Source organism: Ascidia mentula, chromosome 5 (genome assembly GCF_947561715.1).
Source record: "Ascidia mentula chromosome 5, kaAscMent1.1, whole genome shotgun sequence".
NCBI classification, from domain to species: domain Eukaryota; kingdom Metazoa; phylum Chordata; class Ascidiacea; order Phlebobranchia; family Ascidiidae; genus Ascidia; species Ascidia mentula.
In genome coordinates, this window is record NC_138570.1 from 4,505,220 (window position 1) to 4,528,209 (window position 22,990).

General features: G+C 39.2%; 3 protein-coding genes across 3 annotated transcripts; 1 reads left to right on the forward strand and 2 right to left on the reverse strand.

Annotated features, from left to right (window-relative positions):
• Window positions 1-219: 219 nt before the first annotated feature.
• LOC145901437 (nephrocystin-4-like) lies at window positions 220-13,626 on the reverse strand. The gene is made up of 29 exons (XM_082989116.1): window positions 13,397-13,626; window positions 11,818-11,958; window positions 11,274-11,482; window positions 11,143-11,201; window positions 10,745-10,906; window positions 10,299-10,492; window positions 9,640-9,770; window positions 9,170-9,306; window positions 8,796-8,905; window positions 8,634-8,719; window positions 8,167-8,308; window positions 8,005-8,105; window positions 7,530-7,683; window positions 6,936-7,161; window positions 6,445-6,605; window positions 5,923-6,089; window positions 5,390-5,532; window positions 5,156-5,264; window positions 4,822-4,963; window positions 4,475-4,701; window positions 3,976-4,084; window positions 3,676-3,849; window positions 2,877-3,042; window positions 2,416-2,560; window positions 1,936-2,107; window positions 1,390-1,575; window positions 942-1,085; window positions 571-730; window positions 220-513 (listed from the first exon to the last, which is right to left on the reverse strand). The coding sequence occupies exons 1-28, from the start codon at window positions 13,583-13,585 to the stop codon at window positions 587-589; spliced, it is 4,230 nt and encodes a 1,409-aa protein (XP_082845242.1). The 5' UTR covers window positions 13,586-13,626; the 3' UTR covers window positions 220-513; window positions 571-586.
• Window positions 13,627-15,184: 1,558 nt separating this feature from the next.
• Window positions 15,185-18,246, reverse strand: LOC145902470 (DCN1-like protein 1). The gene is made up of 7 exons (XM_082990451.1): window positions 18,010-18,246; window positions 17,574-17,784; window positions 17,178-17,346; window positions 16,814-16,944; window positions 16,207-16,289; window positions 15,935-16,031; window positions 15,185-15,512 (listed from the first exon to the last, which is right to left on the reverse strand). The coding sequence occupies exons 1-7, from the start codon at window positions 18,010-18,012 to the stop codon at window positions 15,436-15,438; spliced, it is 771 nt and encodes a 256-aa protein (XP_082846577.1). The 5' UTR covers window positions 18,013-18,246; the 3' UTR covers window positions 15,185-15,435.
• Window positions 18,247-18,718: 472 nt separating this feature from the next.
• On the forward strand, window positions 18,719-22,862 carry LOC145903397 (uncharacterized). Its single transcript, XM_082991481.1, has 3 exons — window positions 18,719-19,984; window positions 21,637-21,820; window positions 22,532-22,862. The coding sequence occupies exons 1-3, from the start codon at window positions 18,905-18,907 to the stop codon at window positions 22,819-22,821; spliced, it is 1,554 nt and encodes a 517-aa protein (XP_082847607.1). The 5' UTR covers window positions 18,719-18,904; the 3' UTR covers window positions 22,822-22,862.
• The last annotated feature ends 128 nt before the right edge of the window (window positions 22,863-22,990 follow it).

Consider the following 22,990-nt stretch of genomic DNA (forward strand, 5'->3'; position numbering starts at 1 on the left):
AGTTTGACACATCATAAGTAGGGAAACATTGTAGCCACAAACTTAAGACGGAACGTTTCAGGTTTCGCGCATAACTGTCGTACAACATCATTGCCAAAACGTATAGACTGCAGTTCCTTCGGTGAAAGGTTCAACATTATGACCCTACTTCTGACATAACCGCAACACGGATCGATGTAGAATAACTTGTACCGTTTATTGATACGAAGCGTGAGGAGAAGCTAAGCAATCACTAACGACGGATCAAAGAAACGCAACTACGGTTAAATATTGTATATGTTAAATATAAACTCTGTCAGACATATGAAAATGTAAGCGTGGAGCGGATTTGAGTTGAGATATGTTGCGATGGAACCAGTTTACTTCCGAAGAACTACATGTTACTGCACATAAGGCACACAATTCGCAAGCTTGATCGTCTGAGTTGATTTCCTTCATTTAGTAAAGACTCATTGTTACAGTGCATTCATGAAGGCTAGGAAGACCTCCAATTCTACGCCAGCATTCCAGCTACTAAAATAAAAATGGCGTTATTTTTCACAATAGTTCATACAAAACACACAAGTTTACCGTAAATGACGTCACGTTACACGTAGGTGACGTTGACGAGAAAAGTCTCCTCATTCTTGTCTTCGCGGTCATTGATGAAAATATAGATCGGGAACTTCCCAGGGTGTTTTACCCCGGAAGCGAATCGGAGACCAATGGTTGTTTGTTCTCCAGGGCCGAGCTGCAGTAAACGCGGAAAAGTTTGAATCAGAAAATACAGATTTGGCCAAAGGCATAAACACACATTAAAATGTGCAAACGGACACATCCTGCACCTATAGACATTGTTTTTATTTTATACCTAGTCGCCGATGAATGATTAAGGCTCTATAGCTTTTGACTTGAGGTCAAACCCACATTTCGCTATACGAGCGTTAAAGCATCAAATTCACCTCTAGGCGAGATTCCCTAAACTGCAAAAGGTCGCCCCTGCTCGTCATCAGGAAGAACTCGCTTCTATTAGGGTAAGGGTTAGTATAGGTTATCATCTTGTTGCATCCCTTGCCGCCCGAACGAGGTAACTCGATGTCAAACTCCTGCACGGGGTTAAAGGGGGTCATGAAAAAGTTAAATTTTGCTAAATTTATTTCCCACTGCGCTAGCCAAACTTGAACTTTCTTGAAAGATTTTTCAGTTTTGAACTTTGATTAAAATCATAAAAGTAACCAGTTTCTTTTAAATTTTCAAATGTAAGTTAATGTGATGCAATGAAAACTGGATCAAATTAACCATAAGGTGCTCTGGCCAGTAAACTATTGATAGAAATTACATAAAAAGAACAAAAACGTGAAGAGTTTAACAGACAAAGCAAAATACGCTGATTGCACAAACGATCAATACCTTGGTTATGACAGGCTCTCTGGTCTTGACAGCCACCAACCACGAGCGAAGTAATTGGTGGTATTCGGTGTCGACAACATTGATGTACATGAAACGTGTACACGAGGTGGCGCTGGTGGTTCGTACGCCCACGTTTATCTCGTGGACGCTGCTCGGTGGAAGAAGAAACGCCTCGTCTGGATAAATCTGAGAGATACAAGTTTGTAGAAATTACACTGTGAAAAGTTTTGGTTATTCTCGAACGCACTTAGGAAAATTTGACCGAAAATCAATTTTACCCGGCGGCATAAATGGGAAAATCTGCTTTATTCTTTGACACGAATATACTACTTACAATGCGTTGTTGAAAAAAAATTGGGCAAATGGAGATTGCAAATAAATAAACAAAAACGAGGAATTTCTCTTAAAATATACAAATATATTTATCTGCACGTTAATTTTCAAATGTACCTCTACATACCTCGAACCACAACGACATCGTTTATTGTATATCTAGGTTACGGAATACTAGCGAACGAATTAGCATAATTTGTTCAGGACTGATACCTGCATTTCTTGTGGGTGCGATGGGAAACAGCGCACCAAGCGGGAAGTTTGCATTCCTCTTAGCACAAGCGAGAAGCGACTTGTCTGACCAAGCACACAATTCACATCGACTCGTTGCAGAGCGTGGACGTAGAACTGCCATATCTGGACGGGAACAGCTAGGAAGGCGTCACTGTAAAAGGAAGAAATGTGTACTTGGATGATGTGGTTCGGATAGGATGTCTGTTGTTGTACATGTTGTACGGTTTGATGGTGTCGAATAAAAAGTATCACTGTTCCACGCCTTAAGTAATTCTTATCATCAGAAAGCTGCTTGTCCATCCAGTTTTAAACGATTAATGCCAAATCCAGGATATACCTTACCCTTGCGTGCTTACACATACTTTTACACATTTTATCCATCGATTTTTTTGAGACAAACCCATTTGTCAAGGCACTTCAACTGCTAATGACAATTGGAAACACGGACCATCTGCCAACCTGTAAACGGCCACGTAGAAGCGCCGTATGGACGGGGATTCACCGCAAGGTGCTTTAATAAAAATCTCGCGAGGCTCGTCGTGTCCCAGAGTGCGCGCTTGGCACACCACCTCGGGGTCACTGCAGACCACGTGAAACTGATCCTCTGAAAAACACACGATTTTAATTAGTTACGGTTTAACTGTCTTGTATATGTACAACATATATCATACATCAATTATACACTGCTACTGCGGCGCTTTCTATATACTATTTGGTTTGCTATTAAATTAATCATATAGTTCACTATAGTGTTCTGGGGTTTGTATAGCAATGAGTATTTGTGGAGATACATTCTTAAACGCCGCTTGGCCATAGGACCACAACAAGTACGAATAACAGTGCCTAAAAGGCAGTGATAGAACGAGAAAAAAAGGTCACGAAACAGCATCTTGCTTAAGCATATACGAATATTTCTGTACCTCCCGATGTGGAATCACGGCGATAGGGCGGGAGACGAATACATTTTTTGAGGAAGGTTCGTTCTGGATTGTAGAAGCGAAAAGTTTGGTCGACGACGTGGGGTTGGGGGTCGATAGACATTTGGAGAATGGAGAGTGGGCGACCCTCGGCTGACCGAAGAACTGCCTGCGTACGAATAAAATATATTTTATTACTGCTGGTCCGACAAACACCTTGCAATACAGGTGTGGTCAGGTTAACAGGTACCGACATTTTATAAATAACAATCAAGTTTGCCATGAGTGGGATTCAAATATTTTAGCATCCGGTTCTCTCACAAGCAATATGCTATAGTAACTGCGGGAATACAATGTACGAAGTTAAACATAGGCCAAGAAAACGGTTGTTAACAACTGGAACAACCGGTTCGCGCAGGTCATTAAATTCCAAGAACCGGTTCGAACCGGCTGAATTACACCACTGATGGTTGTGACCAGGCGCTGCAGAGCAGTAGTAAAAGACTTAATAATCTGTTCTTCTGGCACATATGAAAAATCCTTGTTATCCTTGTTGGATAACAGGCGAAACGTCGGAATAAAGTTACGTTTTTTATATGTGCCAGAAGAACAGATTATTAAGTTACAATATGCCTGGCAGCAACAGGAACATTATATGTAGTAAAAGACAACGCACTCAAAATTTCTAATGGGAACTCAGGAGAGTTGTTGACTTAATAAAGCGTCAATGGATTTCACTCCTTTTAATATTTGCTAACATTTATTTGCACACAAAATCTTGGTTCCGCGGTGAACTATATACCTTGACGACCTTTGGCCTTATGGTTCCACAGCTGGACGTGGACTTGATGGGTTGCAACGAGGTCGCCGTTGGTTTGAACTGTTGTCCGGGGTTCTGCGTCGCCACCTTGTGGTCAGCTTGGTATCCTCGGTAACAGAGTGGGATGAAAACGGTTTCCTTGGGTCGGAGGAATACCTGTCACGATACAAAAAAAGATGAACACAAGAATAACTCATATTAATGCGTGTGATTTGATGCAAATTGTAAAACATTTCGACTCAAACTTTTTGACGGGGAGGTTTACAGCAGTGAGCAACAAACCTGAGGGAGGGTTGAGTTCGCGTCAAAGTTGAACATATTTTCTTCAACCGGTGTGTGAATACCGACGAGCGACTTGAAATACCTCCATTCTCTCGAATCCGTGATTACCCTGCAGACCCGGAAAGAACAAACATTTTAATAGTCTGTTCTTCTGGCACATTAAAACGTAACTTTATTCATCGACGTTTCGCCTGTTACCCAGCAAGGCTTCCTTACGGTAAAGAATAAACGTTATTTCAATAAAAATTATCAATTGGGTGATGGTTCAATGCTTTTCCGTTTCCCCATTGTTTCTCAACTATTTTCTCAATGTGACCCACATTTATTGTGATAAACATTACACCGTTCACCACCCAGTTTGCTTGGTTCGCTATATATGTTTTTAGGTGTTCAAACATATTTCATTATCGTACATCGTGGCCTAACCGAAAATAGCCCTAAGGCCTACCACTGGGCCAACTCTGGATTATAGCCAAAGGTAAAAAACGCCACAAGGCACCTTAGCTCGTCCGAGTCGCATTCGATCGTCACGGTCTGCTGCTTCGGGAACGGGTTCTTGAGTTGGAACTCGACGAACTCGGCCGTGCCGAGAGTGGGACGCAGGATGTGGCGAGTGGTGATGGAGAGCATGAGGATCTCCATAATGTTGTCCTCCTTCAGGCGCTCCCTGTACTCCGCCACTGTACGGAGGTCTCGCTTCTTCATGTTCTCCTCCTGCGCAAGGATCTTTAAAGAAAATCGTAAAATAATATCATTATTTTTGCGGTTCTCGGATAGAAAAGTTTCCTTTAAAGGAAGTCGTGAAAAATATTACTATGTTTTCTCATCTATAGGTGGAGGCCTCACCAATGCACGCTGCCCGGAAGTCTGTTTGGTCGCCGTTTCTTCATCCGCTTGCTCCATTCTCCGCACCGCCACCATGCGGGCAATTTTTCGTTTGCGGTCCGCTCGAATGTCAGGGCTGAGAGTTGAGATGTTTTCTTTGTCACTAAAATAAAAAAAAGAATTGGCGCAGAGACCTTGGACACGTTAAAAATACGTTGCAGCGCACTGTTTTGTGCAGGTTTCATCAAATTAGCATTAAACAGAACCAAGTATATTTATTTGAATAAATGGACAGTAACCTTTAATATGGGAAATTGTTTGGTAAACGGGTTTACTGTGAATAAACCCAACCTACCTGGAATCCGCCATTTTCTCTTTGGTGGCGCTAACGAGCAGCAGATCGGAGAGTTCTTGGTTAGATTCCGCCATACGTTTGGCTCGCACCCGATTGGTACGGCGACCATCTGCAAAATGAGACAAGCTGTTTAACGTAAGAAAGCTTTGCGCTCATTTAAAAAAGAAATAAACTTCAACGCAACGACGTACATTTCAGAATCACTGGCTTAATATTCGCAATATTTTCGCTTACTTTTCGTTGTTGCGTTTTGCACGGAAGACAAACTCCCCCCGGGAAAAGCGCATCCACTTAAATCTGCCACCACTAGGTGGCTCTTTCTCAGCAAGGTGCCGGCGGCTGTTTTTGATTCGGACGGAAAACCAACGTTTCCAAACCTGGTGATTGTAAGTTTGTCAAAGAAAAGGTACATAGTTGTTTGTTTATTGAAGCAAAATATATACGAATTTAGTTGTACCAACTAAGTTATCATTTAAAATAAACTAGACAGTCTATATGTGTCTTAGTACAATAAATTGATTCTATTCCAACCGTAAGTTTAAAAAACACTCGTGTGTGAATTAATTTGACTAATTATACAAAAAGCATTCACATAAACAGTAAATTTTGCTGTTAATACTTTATAGTCGTGAAGCGCAATAGAAAGCAATGAATAAGATTTCTATTACCAACAGTAAATTCACATTAATATCCCATACATTATAAACACATTGCTCATTTAAATATTATATTGAAACATACGATTTGCCACATCAGTGAGTACAAACCTGACGTGAAGCTTTCCACGAAAATGTTTGGTCATACCCAGGGAGCGCACACTGCCACCAGTGGTCAAGTCGCCGGTAAGTGTGGGCGTTGCCTCGCTGTGTTCGGAAAAAATGACGTCGATTTCGTGGTTGGCCGCCACCGCCGACTCTCCTCCCCTTAACGTGTACTGAAAGCGGGAAGATTGAAATTATTCTGTGGTATATACAACAGCAAATGTTCGCTACACCTTTTAACGGGTTAACTTTCCGGTGTTTGAAAATAATATTTGGATTTTTTATTTTAATACAGAAAATGTTAATTAAAAGCAAACGACTGAAAAACACTCAGGCGGGGCGTTCTTTATGAAACGGTGTACAACTAAATTTTGTTCTTTGTGGGACATAGACTTATTGCGACCCACAAAATTCGACGTTTGACGCCCAGTTTGGGAAGCTATGGTATAAAGTATATATCAAGATCCACACCTGAACAGCAATAATAGACCTAAAAACGTTTGCATTTATTTTGCAGTTTAGAATTACTTTTAGAGGGACGGACAGCGATCCAATCAGCAACAAGGAATCTCCGTCCCACACATCCACATGTAAGTTGTGGGTGGAAAGGTAGCGAAGGAACGAAGCGTTTTCACCAGCTTTCAAGTGGGCAGGATCAACGTGGTATTTCACCTCCAGTCCAGGCTTGCCTAAACAACATTAACATACAGCGTAAAATTAGCTGTACATGTATTTGAGAATGTAGATTAAAAAGTGACAGGTTTTGAAACTACGTATACACTTCTTTTCACAAAAAGCGAAATTTACATGATTACACGATTTGGCACGGTGCAGTACGTGATTGTCTGAAAATTATACAAATATTTACAATTCCACCGTTGATGACGTAACCTATATAAGTCTTAACAGCAACCAAAACGTTTATTTAAACCTTACGTTAAACCATGCTATGTTCAAACACGTGTCGTTTTGCAGAAAACCGTGATAAATGAACCAAAACTACACTTTTAAACAGTCACCTTCGTCAAGTTGTTCGCCACTTTCGATTTTCCGCAAGACACACGGGTCATGCGACTGGCCGTTGGAGGCGCTCTTGCGTAACAACGCCAATCGTTGTGTCGTCACGGAGGGGAAGCGATAGAATTGGAAAGAGAAGAACACGGAATGGATGGGAAGAGGCGGACTCTCGTTGGTCGCAGCCACAGGGTTGGTGAAAGCCAAAAATTGCAGCACGATTTCGTTTGCCTGCATGGGATAAGAGTACATATGTGATGTACATACAATACATTTTTGGCGAATTACTGAAACCTGTGTAATGGCGACTTGGTGTTTAATACATTCGCTATACAGTGCCGGATTTCATGAATATAAGAAAAAACATCTAAGTAGACCCAGGCTTTTCAAATACGTATGGATGGAATAAATGTATGAAAAAGCATCTTCGTTTGTTTTGAAAAACTTTTTCAGGGCCTGGATTTTTAAAGATCTTCCATTTCTGCTATCTTTAAAATTGCAGATATTTTTACTTTGTTTATATTTTACTCTAATTTATTTATTTTTTTTCTACAAATATGTCATACTGTATGTCAGTGGAGTCAAAGCACCCCTAGTACCTGCAAGGGATCGGAGACTTCCCGGTCGAGATTCGCTCGGTACGTGACGTCACTCGTATCCACGGCAACGGCCTGTTCACCGTTTCTGTCGAATATGTCGGGAAAGCCGGCCGCATACAATCTTGCGTAGGACGCCCGCGTCAAACTCGGTGCGCTGCAAAATGCAAGCAATTATTATTGTTCATTTAGGGCTAATGTTGTATAGGAGCAAAAGTTTAATGTTTTTTATGCAAACAAACTTAAATTTAAGTAAATACCAACACATATTTATTATTAGAAACAATAAAAAATTATAGTCGAATAGCGTTTAAGGGGTATGTTATAGGCACTTTGAAACTAATTTCCAACGCAATCATTGTCCCTGTACACCGGGTAACACACTGCGCCATTGCAACAACAATCTATTTATCTCAGATCATGTAAAAGTTTACCCACATGATACAAGTGACTAGTTCTGAATAAATTAATCGCTTACCTCTGCGCAATCGGTCGTATCGGTGGAGCGTGGACTGGGAAGAGTTCGCCGGCGGCATCAACATGACGAACTTCAATTTCATAACTGTCCTCAGATTCATCCTGCAAAAAACAACCATACGAGCTTTATTCGCTGAAATTTCACCAAGAATCGACCGCTCACTTGTTTCTGACGGGGTTTCGGTTTCGGTGATGCCCCGATCGGTGGTTTCTTGGCGTTCGGCGACATAAACGAAACTGCCTCCTCGACGAATGACGTCACGCTTACAGGGAGCGGTGGTTGGTCGGTGACGAGGTAAGTAAACCTGCACAGAGGCGGTGACAAATACAATAGGTACTCTCTCAAACGTTCGAGATTTCAAATTAAAATGTCTCACTGGAAATTGTTGTTAGCATTTTGGCGACTTTATGCGTAACCAAACTTTTTATCAAACACCAAAAGGTGAAAGTTAGAGAGATAGTGGTGTAGCTATGGCAACGACAAGAAAAAAAATAATGCCAATAATCAATCAAAAAAAAACATTTAAAGCGTTGGATACCAAACCCCAGTAAATAAATTGATTCATGTTTCCATAAACTCACGTAAATACAAGACTTCTGGGCCCATTTTCAACGTGCAACTATACTCACTTGATGGTGCCGTTTGTAATTTCGTTGTCGCTGTTGGTTGAATTTTTGAAGAACATCAAACTGTCAGGGTTCGGTTTCGTTCCGCCCTGTCGTGTAAAAATCGCGTTGCAATATCTACTCTATATATATGTGTGTGTGTGTGCGCGCAATGCTTGAACTCACGTGCAGCTTGACGGTGACCTCATCCGACGTAATTTGTCGTTGGTATGGCGACCACGCAGCCCACCTCAACATAACCGTGAAGGGTTGAGCTCGGAGAGAAGACATCGACCCTAAACAGAGAATGCGGTGAAATTTATTCAATTTCCTTTGAATACATAGGAAGGAGTAGCACTCGCCAGATCATCACACAATATAGAAGCACGCTGTAATGCGAAATTAAGCACAAATAGCTCATGCTGATGCTTGTGGCATCAAAATAAGCTTAACCAGCGATCTCAAGAGGCAGACGAGTGTTTAGGTAAAAACAATACTGTTGCACAAATATCGACAAAGCAGCTGAATGAGCTTTTGCACAAGAATGCTAAGATTTTAACCTTTAATAAGACGTTGGTCGCTTGGAGGCACGGAGAGAACGTACTCAAGTTGCATCACCAACGATACATGAGGATCCGGAATCATTTCGTCGAGTTGGAGTCGGCTTCTTAACAGTAGTCTGCTGCTTTGAATGGTGCTGTTCGGAGAATTTGAAAGTATTTGTCAGTTTATAGTTATTGGCGCATTTACAGGCTTAAAAAAAAGTAGTTATGCTATTATTGGTAAATCCCAGGCGTTATTTTTTTTTTAACTTTGCATAGGGACAACCAAAGAAACAGCCTTCGAATTTTTTAATGAATATTTTTTCCAGAATAAGTTAAATTATATTGATTTTTACAGTGTCTTATGTACAGGTTAGGAAAAACTATCTGCATTAAGAAGGCCAATTCATCGGAAATAACAATATGCCTGGACAGACACAGCAACACAATAAGTCTAAATGATTGCAGTGTTAAAAAGGAAAAGTCACCTCACTGTTGGGACGTCCTTCCGTTTACCGCGGCCAAAACTTTGGGCTCTACCTGGCGCCACAAAAGCTTCGGGTTCAAGATGGACGTACTGGGGTTTTTGAACGTAGCAGAATCCATTATGAACCCCAACCTTGATTAATTGTTTTTAGCATTACTTGGTCTCCTATTGAGTATTTGAAAAAGGCTGAATTTATGCCAAAAAGTGCTTCGTTTGTGATTGGAATCACGCTGCTAATGTTTCGATTTCTAAAGTGGTTTCCATGAGCTACTATGTGGTATATGTGCAAAAAAAGCCATAATATTGCAAAGGTACCACAAAGTGGAGACTAGTGTGCCTGCTAGTGTGAAAGCTAGCACAGTGCCACACAACAGCTGCACTGACAAGACCTTACAGGTCGAAACAGTGCGTGTACACACCCTGTCTGCAGCTTTACTATGTGGTGTTATCGGCAAATCTGACAAAAGTTTGTTCAATTGGCCTTTGGGTAACAGGCGCATGAAAATATAGACAAAAAGGAAGAAAATAAGGACGATATTGTGAGGACCAATGATATCACTTGACGTTTTGGGCGTTTCTTGTAAAGTCAAATAACCTTGAAGCAGGAATCCGCGGATAAAAAGTTTAGGAAACATTGTCATAGAACATTATAACACCTACCATCAATCTCCTTTCTGTGACCATCACTTTCTTGCCGTCGTCCGTTACATTATCCCGTTTCAGTCGATCTTGGTTGATTTTCAGACAAAGTTCCTCCTCGAATTTATCAACGGTCACGCCGAGATCGACCGACATTTTGTCGATATAACCGACCTGAGGTCGCAGCGGCTTCGGCTTCGCATAGAAATCTTTGCCTGGAACGATATATCGTTGTTATCAGTTGTGCGAGTTTGTTAGAATAAGATGCCAATTTTTATTAAAATGAGGCCAGATTTGTCAAATTCTGTTGGGAGAAAGGGCGGTAAATGAAAAAAATCTACAATCTGCGAGAGCTTATCAAATAAGTCGGCTAGTAAATGTTAGGGTTTAAATGCCGAATATTTTTAAACTTTTTTAAAAGTGTAATTAAATATTTTCAGAAATCATTGAACAAAGAGTTTATCTACCCTGTGTCGTTTTTACTGCCGTTTCACTCAGACCAGGGACTCGGTGTTCCGCAGAAAATAAACTGTTTTCGGGCAACAGATGTAATGCTGAATTCAATTCCTGATGGCGACTTAAAGCCAACGTCATCTGGCATCCGGGGATCGGTTTTAAGTGTGCGTTACCTAAAAATCAAGGAGTAACTATACGGCGGTATGCACAATATAAGCAATAGTGAGCTACAGACAGAGCCAATGTTTCGACCCAATTGGTCTTATCAGTGCAGCTATGGTGTGACTTACAACGATCTTGGCAGCTTAATAGCGGGCAAGACTTCTACTTTGTGGTATATATGATGTTTTAGCAAAAAAAAACTTGACAAAAATAACGAGTTTTATTTCAAAAATGCAAAATATCTTACTTTCAAGTGGATCTTCCATGTAAAGCAAGGCTCTCGGCGAACCTCTAAACACGTCCAACCTGAATACACCAATAAACACTTACAAAAGACAATACAAAACAAGAACTTTTATTATAGATTCCACTAGTTACTTTTTGGTCACAACTTCATTGTCCGACGAGTTTTTAAGCTGGGAACCGACAGTAAAGGGACGCAGGATCGTCCAACCCAACGATCGCCGCTTGGTGGGGTTGGCTGTGGATTTGTCGGCGGGCAACGGATCTTTTGGCGTTTGGTTGACGAAAACCTCGATGGCGAAAACCATATTCGAATCGACTATGGGTGTATGGAAGTAAGCGGCCTGAATTCAAAATTTTACGTTGGTTAAAAATATTGGTAGTCAATCAGTGAAATAGCAACGCCAGAACAGGAAAATATTATGAAAGATAAAATAAAACGAACACATTGCAAGGAAATGTACACAAGGGGCGAATTCTGAAAACAAAATAGTTGCTGCGCAGTAAGCAGAAGTCACCCAGTGCACATTTCGTGGTGTTTGTTCTACTTTATGACATCACTGCGCTTAACAATAATGCAGTTCTTTTTTACGTTCTGTTATTCAAACAAAGGAATCTTGTAACAATAAGGCCCACTGGTAAAAACACACCCTGTTAACATGAAACAAACTATATTTACCTGGTTAAAGGCGATGGTTGATTGTTGGTTCGCGAGGGTTATTTCCTTGCTGCACCAAGTCGTACCAACAAACCGATGGTACAAGATGTCGAACATCGTCACCCTCGCTTGGTAAGTGGCATTGTAGACGTCAAGAACGTTCTAGAAAACATAATATAAGTTGATTAATTGGTGTTTTATCAACGAAGTGTGTGTGTGTGTGTGGTGGTTCACAATCTTTTTCGTTGTACGTGGCCCCAGTTTTGTTTGGACACAATTACCAACTACCTGGATTGTGGTAAGTATGGCACTTGAACACTGGTGTTTAAATTCTGGAAGTTTTGTTATATTTTCTTGCCTTTGGTTCTGAATCCGGCAATCAGAACGGTCGCAGCGAAGATTTGTGTGTAGGAGGGGACACCAAATTATGATGAACATCTTAAAACTCACAACCCGCAAATATCCAAACTGCCAATTGCACAGTTGTTTGTGCCTGAAGTAGCACGCAAGAGTTTTAAAGAAAATACAATGCCAACGTTGAGAGACGTAGCGTGTTGTTTTACTCGCAGGCATTTTTTTCTCTGTTGTTTCAACAAAACGGCTCCAGACAAGTCAAGTATTTTAACCTGTATTTGTGGTATATTAACTTACCTTGGGTCCAAACTTGAAAGCAATAAAATGCAATTTGACGCTGCGCGTTTTATGGACGTTTAAAAACTTGGAAAACTTAAATGCCCACAATCCGTGTTTTCCTGCATTTCTTAACCTGTGACAACTTAAAATGGGTTTCCGCCATTGCGGAACTTCACAACGAGTAGGGTTTGATGCGGTCTTTTCGTTCTGGCGCATTCCGACTTCTTTGACATTTCGGTCAACGCTCTTTGATCTGACTTTGACAGCTGGCTTAATACTAACGTCTGTTGTAAAAGTAAACTCTTGATTTGCACTTAAATTAAATGAAACCTTCCGTTGGTCAGCCATACTGCGTGTCTCAGGTGTAAAAATACTATGCAATGCATAGGAAAATCGTTGTTCAGTAATAAATGTCTGCTCAGGTTTAAAAAACAATCAATAGCACTTTCTAGCATTAAGCCCTTACGAGAACAGCACGCCACTACCAGAAACACAGATGGCCACACCCCCGTTTCAAGTAGCTTAGTACAATGGTACATGGCTGCTTAATGCCACGACACAGCAGATCTATTCTTGTGTATCTTTGCCACGGTAATGGCTGTTCGGCAAATAGCAATTTCAACCGCAGGAAGTTTATTAGGTTTATAACATGTGAACCTTTGCAATTGCTGTTGACATTGAAAGGAACAAGCAAATAAAGTTTATGTATTGTTTAATTGGAAATTTATCTTCAACCGTTCTTTCCTAAATAAATAGTAAAACAAGTAGTAAAATGAGCTTCGCGCAGGCTTTAATCTCAAGTGGTTATACGATTCATTTCTTCAGAAAATATAAATTGAGTCCAATATTTTTTTATTATTTATATTTTTTATTATTATTGCATATTTGGTTATAATTTCTTGTCATATTAAAATACAAAAATGATTTTCTATTCTTTATTTCACTTTAGTATCATAGGAATCATTACCAGTTGGAGAAGGCCTGTGATATTCTGCAGGTTTATGCTGTAACCACAAGAAAGGGGGTTGTCAACACGGTCTCTTGCCAGTTCCACATCTTTCCATTGCGATACGATGTCAGTCCAACTTTTCCCTGCAAGCTTTCCACTTTTGAACACAGATCCAAAGTTCTCAGGGGGTTTGGAGTTAATACTCATATCTCGTAACAATTGTTTTCACATAACCCATAAAATACTAAAAACCTAAAAAGAAATTTAGTTTGAAATCAACATTAACAGTAATAACATGGCAGTTGCAAGTTGAACAAAGCACAAAATGGTTTTTGAATTGAAAAAATTTGTCTGCTGTAGTCATTCAATATTACAGAGCTGCTACAAATTGCAAACAAAATTCGGTGAATGGCAAGTTTACCTTGAAAACAAATTAATCAGTTTTACCCACACATTAATATATAACAGATTAAATAAATGCAACTGAACTAGGTTTTTTGGCCAAAAAAGAAGAATTTTAGCAGTGGTTAAAACAAAAAATACATGATTTGGTTCAAAGGTGCATGCTATTGTACCGATACAAAATCATGTTGTGACATTTTGGCTAGCATTGTGTTGATATTCCTCAACAGCGCTTTCGAAAGTTGTCAACACATGCTGACACATACTATGCAGGTCCTCTAAACCTTTTCGCAACACTTCCGTTACTGAAGCACCACGAGTTTGTATTCGAAAGTTAATTTTGTTTTCAGCTGGGTGCGGTATGGAGTATCCACAAAACTCAACATCTGGGTTTTTGGCAATGATATACCGCAAAGCATTGCCAAGCGTGTGGTCTTCATTGTGCATCACAAAGGTGCAGCAAGTCTTCGAATTGCCATCTTTTACTTGTTCTATTTCTAGTTTGCTTGATATGTTGATTTTTTCCTCCATGCTGACTGAAGCAGTGTATACAATGGGTTAAAATGTCAAAGTTGGCACCAGGCTTCTCTGCATTTAACTCATTAATTAAGCTGTTTTGGAACAACGAGACAAACAATTAGCAAATATTTTTCATTTCTTCAAACATTAATCTTTCAACGATGCGAAAAAAACTCTATGGTCTCAAGAAATACTTTAAATATGATGATAATGTGTGAGTATTATGGCAAAATGCTGCTTTTTATTGACATTTCCTCAAAAAAAATATTGTACAATTCGTCACTGCGTTTGAATATTCCGACGCACGCTCTCGGCAAAACAACCAAAACCAGATTTGGGTAATTCCAGCGGTTGCGCACTTTTGATAAATGCACATTGATATTTATGTTAAAAGTGTCATAAGAAGCACACTTCGCCTAAAAACATTGAAGTCCGTTTGGCTAAATAGCCTAGAATTGTTTGTAATACAAGTTTACTATTTATCCGTGAAGGCCGCATATCTGTATTTCTATTAAAATAGGTTTCGTCGGCGGGAAATGCCCCCCTTGTATTCTGTCCTCCGTCACAATATAACGATGACGTCACAAAGCAGTCAGTCATGCATGGGAGTCAATTTTACTGTAGAGTGAGCACTTATGCATGTGCTGTCCTTAGGGCAGTTTCAGTGGGGTTTGTGCGCTTTGAATCCGGTAGCTACTTGGTGCCGGGTGTTGTAGCAAATTGAACTAAAAAATCAAACTTCAGACTGTATTTACACAGAAATGAATCGTTCAAGGGTCCAGTCATTTGTGGTTTCATGAAAGATCCACCCCCAAAACGTAGGAAAATAACGTCTTAACATCTGTCTAACGTCCTGTGATAACAAATGAACGCAGAACTGTTGCGACGAATTGCCAGCCATTTATTCAATCACAAACCGCATGAGGGTGTCGGTAAGCGTAAAATGGCGCAGACAGAGGATTTGTCGCTAGTAGAGCGCGACAGTGCGTACAGATTATTAGAAGGTCCGAGTCCAAGTGGAGGCTGCTCGGGGATTAGATAAACGGTTTATTAGGCAAAATTCGTTGGGTATATTATCATCTCGGCGCTATGGGCACGCGGCACAGGGTGGCGATAAAGAGTAGTTTTTTATTTTATCAGCTGGACATGACATTTTGTTGAACGATTGGTTTCGCCCACTCCACGAAGTCGTCGATTAGAACGGGCCAAGCACCTAAATAACAGAAAACAAACAATTCAAAAATATAAATAGGAATACAGGGGTGTTTCGAAGATGTTGCACGTACTCCACTGCTGATGGCAGATTTTGTATTCACATAACGATTGGGTTGAAAAAAAATTCTTACTGGTATGATTAAATTTACATGTAAAAATTAATCATTGCGTTTTCGTGCAGAAGGTTAGATTTCCTTCATAAAGTGTAAAAGTTTACTAAATTGAAGTTTCTCATCACTATTTTGGACACACCAGCCATAAGAATTCTTTCACCGCAATGGCGTTCCAAACCATTCCGGCTTACTCTTACCACTGAATATATCCATCAATCACACGGAATAAACAAAAACTATATTTGTAATTTTTGCATGAAAGAAGTTTACTGGAAGGTCACAAACAAATCTCTGTTTAAATATTTACCTTCTTCGTCATAGTTTGCCATATCATCCGCTATCATCTGCGAAAAATCAAGCAAGAGGTTCCAAGTGTCCCTGGGAATGGCGCGCTTGTAAAATTTCTGCAAGACCAAAAACATTTGTTGTACGGTAAAATAACTTACCTAGCCAACTTTGTGCAACATGTAATAACCACACACATGACCGAGATTAATGAGTAATTTTTAGGTCGGCACAATCTGTTGTTGTTAGATCACCATGTTGTTTACATTACCTCTTCATAACACAAGTGCTAACCTGCAAAAATTCACTCCACAAGGCGAGGAATTTAAAGCGGTCACCAAGAACTATGTTCCAATACTCCAAAGCCATGTCTAGGTCTGCAAACAATGTAGATATTTGGTTTTAATACATATATCTAATCATTAATCACATGCTATTTAACCAATTGTATTGTAAACACACAGGAACACATATGATGATTTTATGTATGTATCCTTATCCAAAAAACGTTTATGGAATATTTAAACATGATTTTTAACACAACTTGGGGAAGCTGCCAGGGCCTAAATGATATTCAGTTTTACTTTTCTTGGTCTTTGATGTGCTTTGTTTGTGTCGAACTTTATGAAACAACAGTGCCATAAATATTTAATTTATCCTTCACATGATTTATATTTAGAATTGTGTTGATTTTTTAGAAATAATCTTCAGAACAAAGTTATTTTTACATTTCACCATGCTTAAAAGAAAGCAAAGCATTCTAGAAAAAACAAATCAAACGCTGACCCAGATTACAAAGCTACTACAGTGTCATGCTGCAACGTCAGCTGTTCAACCACAGCAGCAGCAGCATCATTACTTATGCAGTGTACAGCTAACAGGTCTACATATTATAGCTCACCTAAGCCCTTCTGGCCAGGGTTTTTGGCAAAGTTAAAAGTGAACTGATAAAAATCTCTGAACTTTGTCTTGTCTGTTATTTCATTCGCCAGAAGTGGGAGCTTCATTCTCAGCTTTGAGAAGTCGTCACACCTGGTAATATAACATACAATGTGTTATGATCAATCATTGCAGGACTTGCTGCCTGTTACTGTTAAACAGACTTAAATTAAAGAAAAACAAAGAAGCCAAACAAAGGTTAATGCCATTTGCAAATAGATTTTTCACATTTACCAAAAAATACATTAAAAGTTTGGCTTTAAAAACTTGTCCCTTTAAAAACAAACAGTGTAAAACACATAATACAATTATTAAACAATGCTCACCCTAACTCAGTCATGCCATCCATGAATTCCTTTTTAGTAAATTCGCACTGGGTGGCAGCATGAAATTTCCATGCAATAATGAGGACAATCCGACTAGTTGGCTCTACTTGGAGTTCCTCACAAAACCTGCAGATTCCTTCCACACCAATTTTATCATGTTCTGACGAGTCTGAGATAAATTTAAATGTCAAATTAGCATTTTGTTATTGTGATCATAACTAAAGGTGGTGAATCATAAGTTTTTGCTTAGTGCAAAAAAATACAGAAAATAATTTTCTCTGTTAGTTATAGAACTTGTATTTCATATCATGAAATACAGCACAAATCTTACACTTTAATTAGATCTCCACTGGGTAGCATATGATAGCAGCTGCATGAAATAAAACTAATGTATACCTCGTAGTGAATGATAAAGCGATTCGAGTTTCCGTTTGTCTATGGGCTGTCTGGCATCCCTGTATGCTTCAGGATGGGAGAAAAAATTGTCAGAAGCAATATCAAGTCTCCAGTTGTTGTGAGCCAAACATGTTATTGCTGATTTTTCACTCAAGTTTGTGAGGGAGATAAACTGTCGAACTTTTTCTCTTTGCGGGCCTTTCAGTTTGTGCTGAAAATAAATTTTTATATTGTATGCAATCGCAAAAAAAGTACTACGCACTAAAATCAACCATTTCTAGATAAAAGCAAACCATTTCAAACTATAGGCAATGCTGGAGAGTGTTCAACAAATTTAATTTCATGATTGGTTTCCAATTAATTATAACAAACACAGCTAATTAAACAAGCTTGATACAAAAAGAAATGTGACCAAAATACACAAACAATGACTTACCATATTTAGGTATTTTTCTATTGAAAGGCTTTTAATAGTTCACTTGCTTGACGACTCATTGTAAATCGACATACACAAAAACAAACAAAAATCAACCAGCAGACACAGCGTTATTTATTCACTGCCAGCCAAGTGTTTTTTAAATGTAAGTTTAACACGTGCCTAAACCGACTGTTGATGTCCGGAAACACAAAACTGTGCTGAAAAATAGGAAGATTTGTCATTATGCAAACAGCCTACGTGACTCTTCCCACAAAAAAAACAACCATTATACAAGACAGAGAAACACTGTAACCAGCTGTTACTAACCAGGAACCACCAGTGGGTGTAATTGCTTTGACCAGAACGAGATAAGTACGAGTGGAATAAACAGATTTAAAATAGGAAATAACAATTAAATTGACACGTTTCCGCCTATTTTCATAGCTACAAAATAATTTACAATAATGTTCCACCCAAGAGTCTGTTTTATTCTTATAATTAAAAAGCAATAATCTCATTACGTGCATCGAATCAAAATTACAAATTTTGTTCCAAACGCCTCCAGCGGCTGCAATCGACACGGATTACGTACACTAGAGGGAGCTGAAGAGGTAAAACTAAGGGGCAAGTAGGTTCATTGGCAACAGCGCAAGCGAGTCCCGCAAAAAATCAAAAAGGTTGTGGTTTCATAGCTTTTGTGTGGGTCTGCTTTTTTGTTAAACTGCACCGTTTTGCGTCAGGGCAGAAGCCAATAAAAAGTATACTATTCTAATAGGTAACACAAATAAGTATAGTTGTCTAAGAGCTTATTCTTATTTTTGTTGCAATTTCTAGGTTTGATAATGATGTGCAAAGTAAATACATTTCATTAGAGGAAGCACTTTTAACATGCTCACTGCAAGTTGTCAGCAATATGGATACTTTACCCTTTTGGGTGTGCAGAAATCTGCATGAAACTGAAAAAGTTTGCCCTTCACTTGGAGATAGCACAAAGTGGGACTATTGCTCAAAACTTAAAACTCGTCTCAAAGAACACACACCTCCAGCCTTTAAAAGAAAAGACTTAATATATGGAAAATGTGGAAGCAAGAGCCCAAGTTCCTTCGTAGAAACAGAATTAAAAAAAAAACTGTCAATGCACGACAAAGAAACTGAGACAGACCCAGCCAAGTTCAGAGGAGAATCTGTGGTGGATGCAGTGGATTGCAAGCTGCCAATGAAATGCACATGTGGTGTTCACCAGTTAAAACTTTCTCCAACACAATGCATAGCAACATTGCCTTCCAGGTGCATTTTTAATGAAAAAAGAACTGAATTTTATGTTTTTTCACGTGCTAGACACAAATGTATGCCAGTGAAAAGGGTCACTAACCTGCTACTGTCAAACTTCTGCCTTGGCTTGGAACAGTGGTTTTGTACGCATGCTCTTCACAGCTTCTTCCTATTCCTTTTGTTCTCCAGTATGTTACGCCCAGTGCATTCTTACCAGCGGATGAGTGCCAGTTGTTTTTCTGCTCGAGCAACGTACAAAAACCTAATGATGCCTGTGTCCGAGCAGAGCTGCCAGACCTCCCCTGTGCAACGCTTTAGTGCGGCATATTACAACCATCTAAGAACTTGCACACAATTTAAAATGGCAGAATACGGCTTAGAAAAAGCCTATTCAGATATTGACAATGCTTCTGAGTCATCAGGGCATGTCATTGAAGGTCCCACTTGTGCTTCACCTTTAGTGAATAGTGTTTGGTGGAAATCGACTCTGTTTTGCAACCATTTTTCCTGGGAGAAACTCTTGTCATGTAACTACAGTTACTATGGTGATTGCAAGTCATCTTGCAATGAAAATTCTCCTCAAAATGTTTACTGTGATGTCATAAGAGTACTCAACAACGACCAGGCTACTCATTCAGCTTACCTCCAGTTTGTCCACACGCTGCTAAAGTATGCAACGCCTGATGACTACTCCATTAACTGGAACGAATCAGAATGTTTTGTAAGTTTCAATGTAATCTTTTTGCTTAATGAATTAAACAATGATATGGTTAATGATTGTGGTTTGTGGATGAAAACAAAGTAATCTCATTTAGTCACTGTGGTGCATTTATATCTTTGGATTAGCATATCATCCTGAATAAGTTGCAACGTTTCGCCGATGTGTTGTTAACAGATTTTTTTGGAAACAATTGTTGCAAAAATACTGTAGAGGATATTTTCAAAACATCTCATAGCTAAAGAGTTTTTTTGTTTATTTAATGATCGTTGACAATCATATAAGAACTGTGGCTACTAGACATAATATAAACGGAAAATAGGCTTTGACCACCAGGTAACAATTAATTATTGTCCTATTTGTTCTTCTGGTGAAAAAACAACAAATATACACCTATTTTGAAGATTGTGAAATGTTATTGTTGCAGTGTGCAATTGGTAATTTGTGATGGTAGTTGCCAAAATGCTTGGGGAATTTGACACTTATTCTAAATAATCTAATGCAAATGTGTTTTTAAAATAATTCATTGTTTTGCTGAAAACAAAGAATGTTTCTTTTTACAAATCAATGCATGGGACAATCTGTACAGACTGTACAGTAATTAAAAATATTCAAATAAATTAAAAAGTCTGTAGTGAAGTTTCCTATTTACAACAAGCGTAAAAATGTCAGTAATTTATTTTCAAAAAGGCGCATTTTTCTGGCTATTGAACTCAGCCTTTAAATTCAGATGATAGGGAAAAGGTAGACACACTCTTTACCCTTGTATTGATCTTTTCTACCTTGGCCTACTTGCAGCAGTATTGATCTCGTGCATTTGTGATTATTGTGGTTAAGGACTATGGTCTCCTTGTTCTTTTTTTCATTCTGTTTTTTGTATGATCTACGCCCCTGGTTTGGCTTCCATGGAGATTTACCAGATTGAATTGAAATGATATCTATAGTTTTCTTGCTTTTTCTTTTTTTAATATTAACATGGTCAACAGATTATATTTGGTTGACTGTTGTGTGGCCATGCAAGTCACAAGGACATTGAGTGAAGTTTTGCACAAGCTGCAACTAAATCAAGGAAATATAATAAAAGAAGCTACCCTGTTTCCTTATTATGAACTTATTTTGTTTAAAAATTACATTTACTCAAGCCTTTAGGGAGTCTTGTCACAAATTTATAAGTCACATCTGACCCGTTTGCTTAAATCAAATATTCTCCATCCATTTTTTACAGATTTAAAGGCAAACACGAATGTACAGCCAAAGTCTTTATAAATTATTCATTCACCGTACAATCACATAATTATTAAGAATCCTTGGCTGACTAAAGCAGCCTTAAGTCGCCTTGGTTGTGCTTAGATTTTAAATGTGCTGTTTACATGAAGCACTAAAAAAGGGCCAATTCTTGTGGTTTGACACAGAATTACGCTCCACAAACCAAATGCTGTATTATTTAGTGATACATGCAAATTCTTTTAACTGATTTTAAATTGTTCTGATAGTTTATCAATTTTTTGTGCAATTAAGTTGATCTAAATGGATTGACATATAAAACATACATGTGTTATTTTTCCTGCAATTCCGGTAAATGTTTTTGTAACCTAAAGTGTGCAACATTAATAATGTTTCAAGACTTATTCCAATCTGTTTCCTTTACTTTGCAGAGCTCATACAGGGCCTGGGTGTGCACGCAATATCATCAAGTGTACGAAACACAAGATGACGGCAGTAGATCGAAGGTGGCACCATGTGACACATACTGCGATCTTACAGAGAAATCTTGTCCCTTTTTCCGAATATTCAACAGAACCAAACTGAGAGGCGGGCAGCCAACATTTATATGCCACGGTACAGTTTACAATATTACTGTAATTTATTGAAATTCTGGTTGTGTACAAAAAACTTCCACATTTAACTGTGTTAGCAAATATGTATATGTTATGCACCTAAAGGTTTTTGATGAATCATTTGGGCTGGCCTTACTATTTTTTTTTAAAAAAAGCAGTTTCCCCATATAATTAATTTACTAGTTTAGTGGCTGCTTGGTTTATTCAGCCAGGGCAAATGTTGCAAGCCAGCTGCAGAATGGTTTATTCATGATTTGCTCAGAATCCCATTCAAAGTGCAGTTGCTTTAATCCCACCACTGCAGCTACCCTGTCAGTTTATCCCCCACCCTGTTGGGGTAATTGTTAGATACCCGCAAAGACCCTCAGACTGCATGTAGCATTTGGATATCCCTTAGATTCTACGAGCATGTAGATACCCCTTGAGCAGTGTTTGGACAAAATTTAACAAATAGAACACCCTATAATTCGTGTGAGATGCACAAAATTGTTTGTTCACTCTTTTACAAGTGGCCAAAGGGGTGTTCTTACGATCAATCAGGGCCTGCGAACTGCAATCAATAGTTGCCTTTTAAGTTTTGACTGGAGTATATCCTTCTCTCATGTTTAATGCATGGCGCAAATCGCCTTCCTGTGTTTGAGCTGGCTAAACTCCTGTGCATTGTGAACGTAGGTGCCACCCTCCTAACCATATTAATCCTCTTTTCCATCAGGTTTTGACATGGAAAACCCTGCGCCCGCACCCACGAAATGTCATTACTTCGAGTTAAGCAATTCCGACGCCGTTGACCACCGGTCAGTTGCGACGCAGTCAATAGCTTTGAATGTATCAGTGACGACGGTACACAAAATCAGGCACACGAACACGATCATTCCTAACTGCAACGACTGTCATTCAATGTCGCCAAGCCAGACAAACTTTGCCGTTGCACCAACTTTGCGTGCTTCCGCCGCCGTTTCATGTTATTTTATTTGGTATCTAAGTCTACTCCGGGGGGTGTAACCCCTCAGGGCGACCGCGCGATTTGGTTTCGTTCAGTTTCATACTTTGCAAAATAAAACAATCTTGTGACCTAGTGTTTCTTTGGTGTGAGGGTTATTCGAGAAACAACGTTTTGTTTTTACTTTATTTATGAACCGATGTAGTTCCCGTATGCATGACGGTAACTGCG

Excerpts from the sequence above, each read along its gene's own strand:
- LOC145901437 (XM_082989116.1), bottom strand. The coding sequence starts at position 13,585 with ATGAGTATTAACTCCAAACCCCCTGAGAACTTTGGATCTGTGTTCAAA. Across the intron at positions 7,684-8,004 it reads ATACGACCGATTGCGCAGAG|CGCACCGAGTTTGACGCGGG; the intron begins GTAAGCGATTAA and ends TGCATTTTGCAG. Across the intron at positions 6,090-6,444 it reads CGCTGTCCGTCCCTCTAAAA|TACACGTTAAGGGGAGGAGA; the intron begins GTAATTCTAAAC and ends TCCCGCTTTCAG.
- LOC145902470 (XM_082990451.1), bottom strand. Across the intron at positions 17,347-17,573 it reads GCTTTATCATTCACTACGAG|ACTCGTCAGAACATGATAAA; the intron begins GTATACATTAGT and ends AATTTATCTCAG. Across the intron at positions 15,513-15,934 it reads GGCAAACTATGACGAAGAAG|GTGCTTGGCCCGTTCTAATC; the intron begins GTAAATATTTAA and ends TCTGTTATTTAG.
- LOC145903397 (XM_082991481.1), top strand. The coding sequence starts at position 18,905 with ATGGATACTTTACCCTTTTGGGTGTGCAGAAATCTGCATGAAACTGAA. Across the intron at positions 19,985-21,636 it reads GGAACGAATCAGAATGTTTT|AGCTCATACAGGGCCTGGGT; the intron begins GTAAGTTTCAAT and ends TTTACTTTGCAG. Across the intron at positions 21,821-22,531 it reads GCCAACATTTATATGCCACG|GTTTTGACATGGAAAACCCT; the intron begins GTACAGTTTACA and ends CTTTTCCATCAG.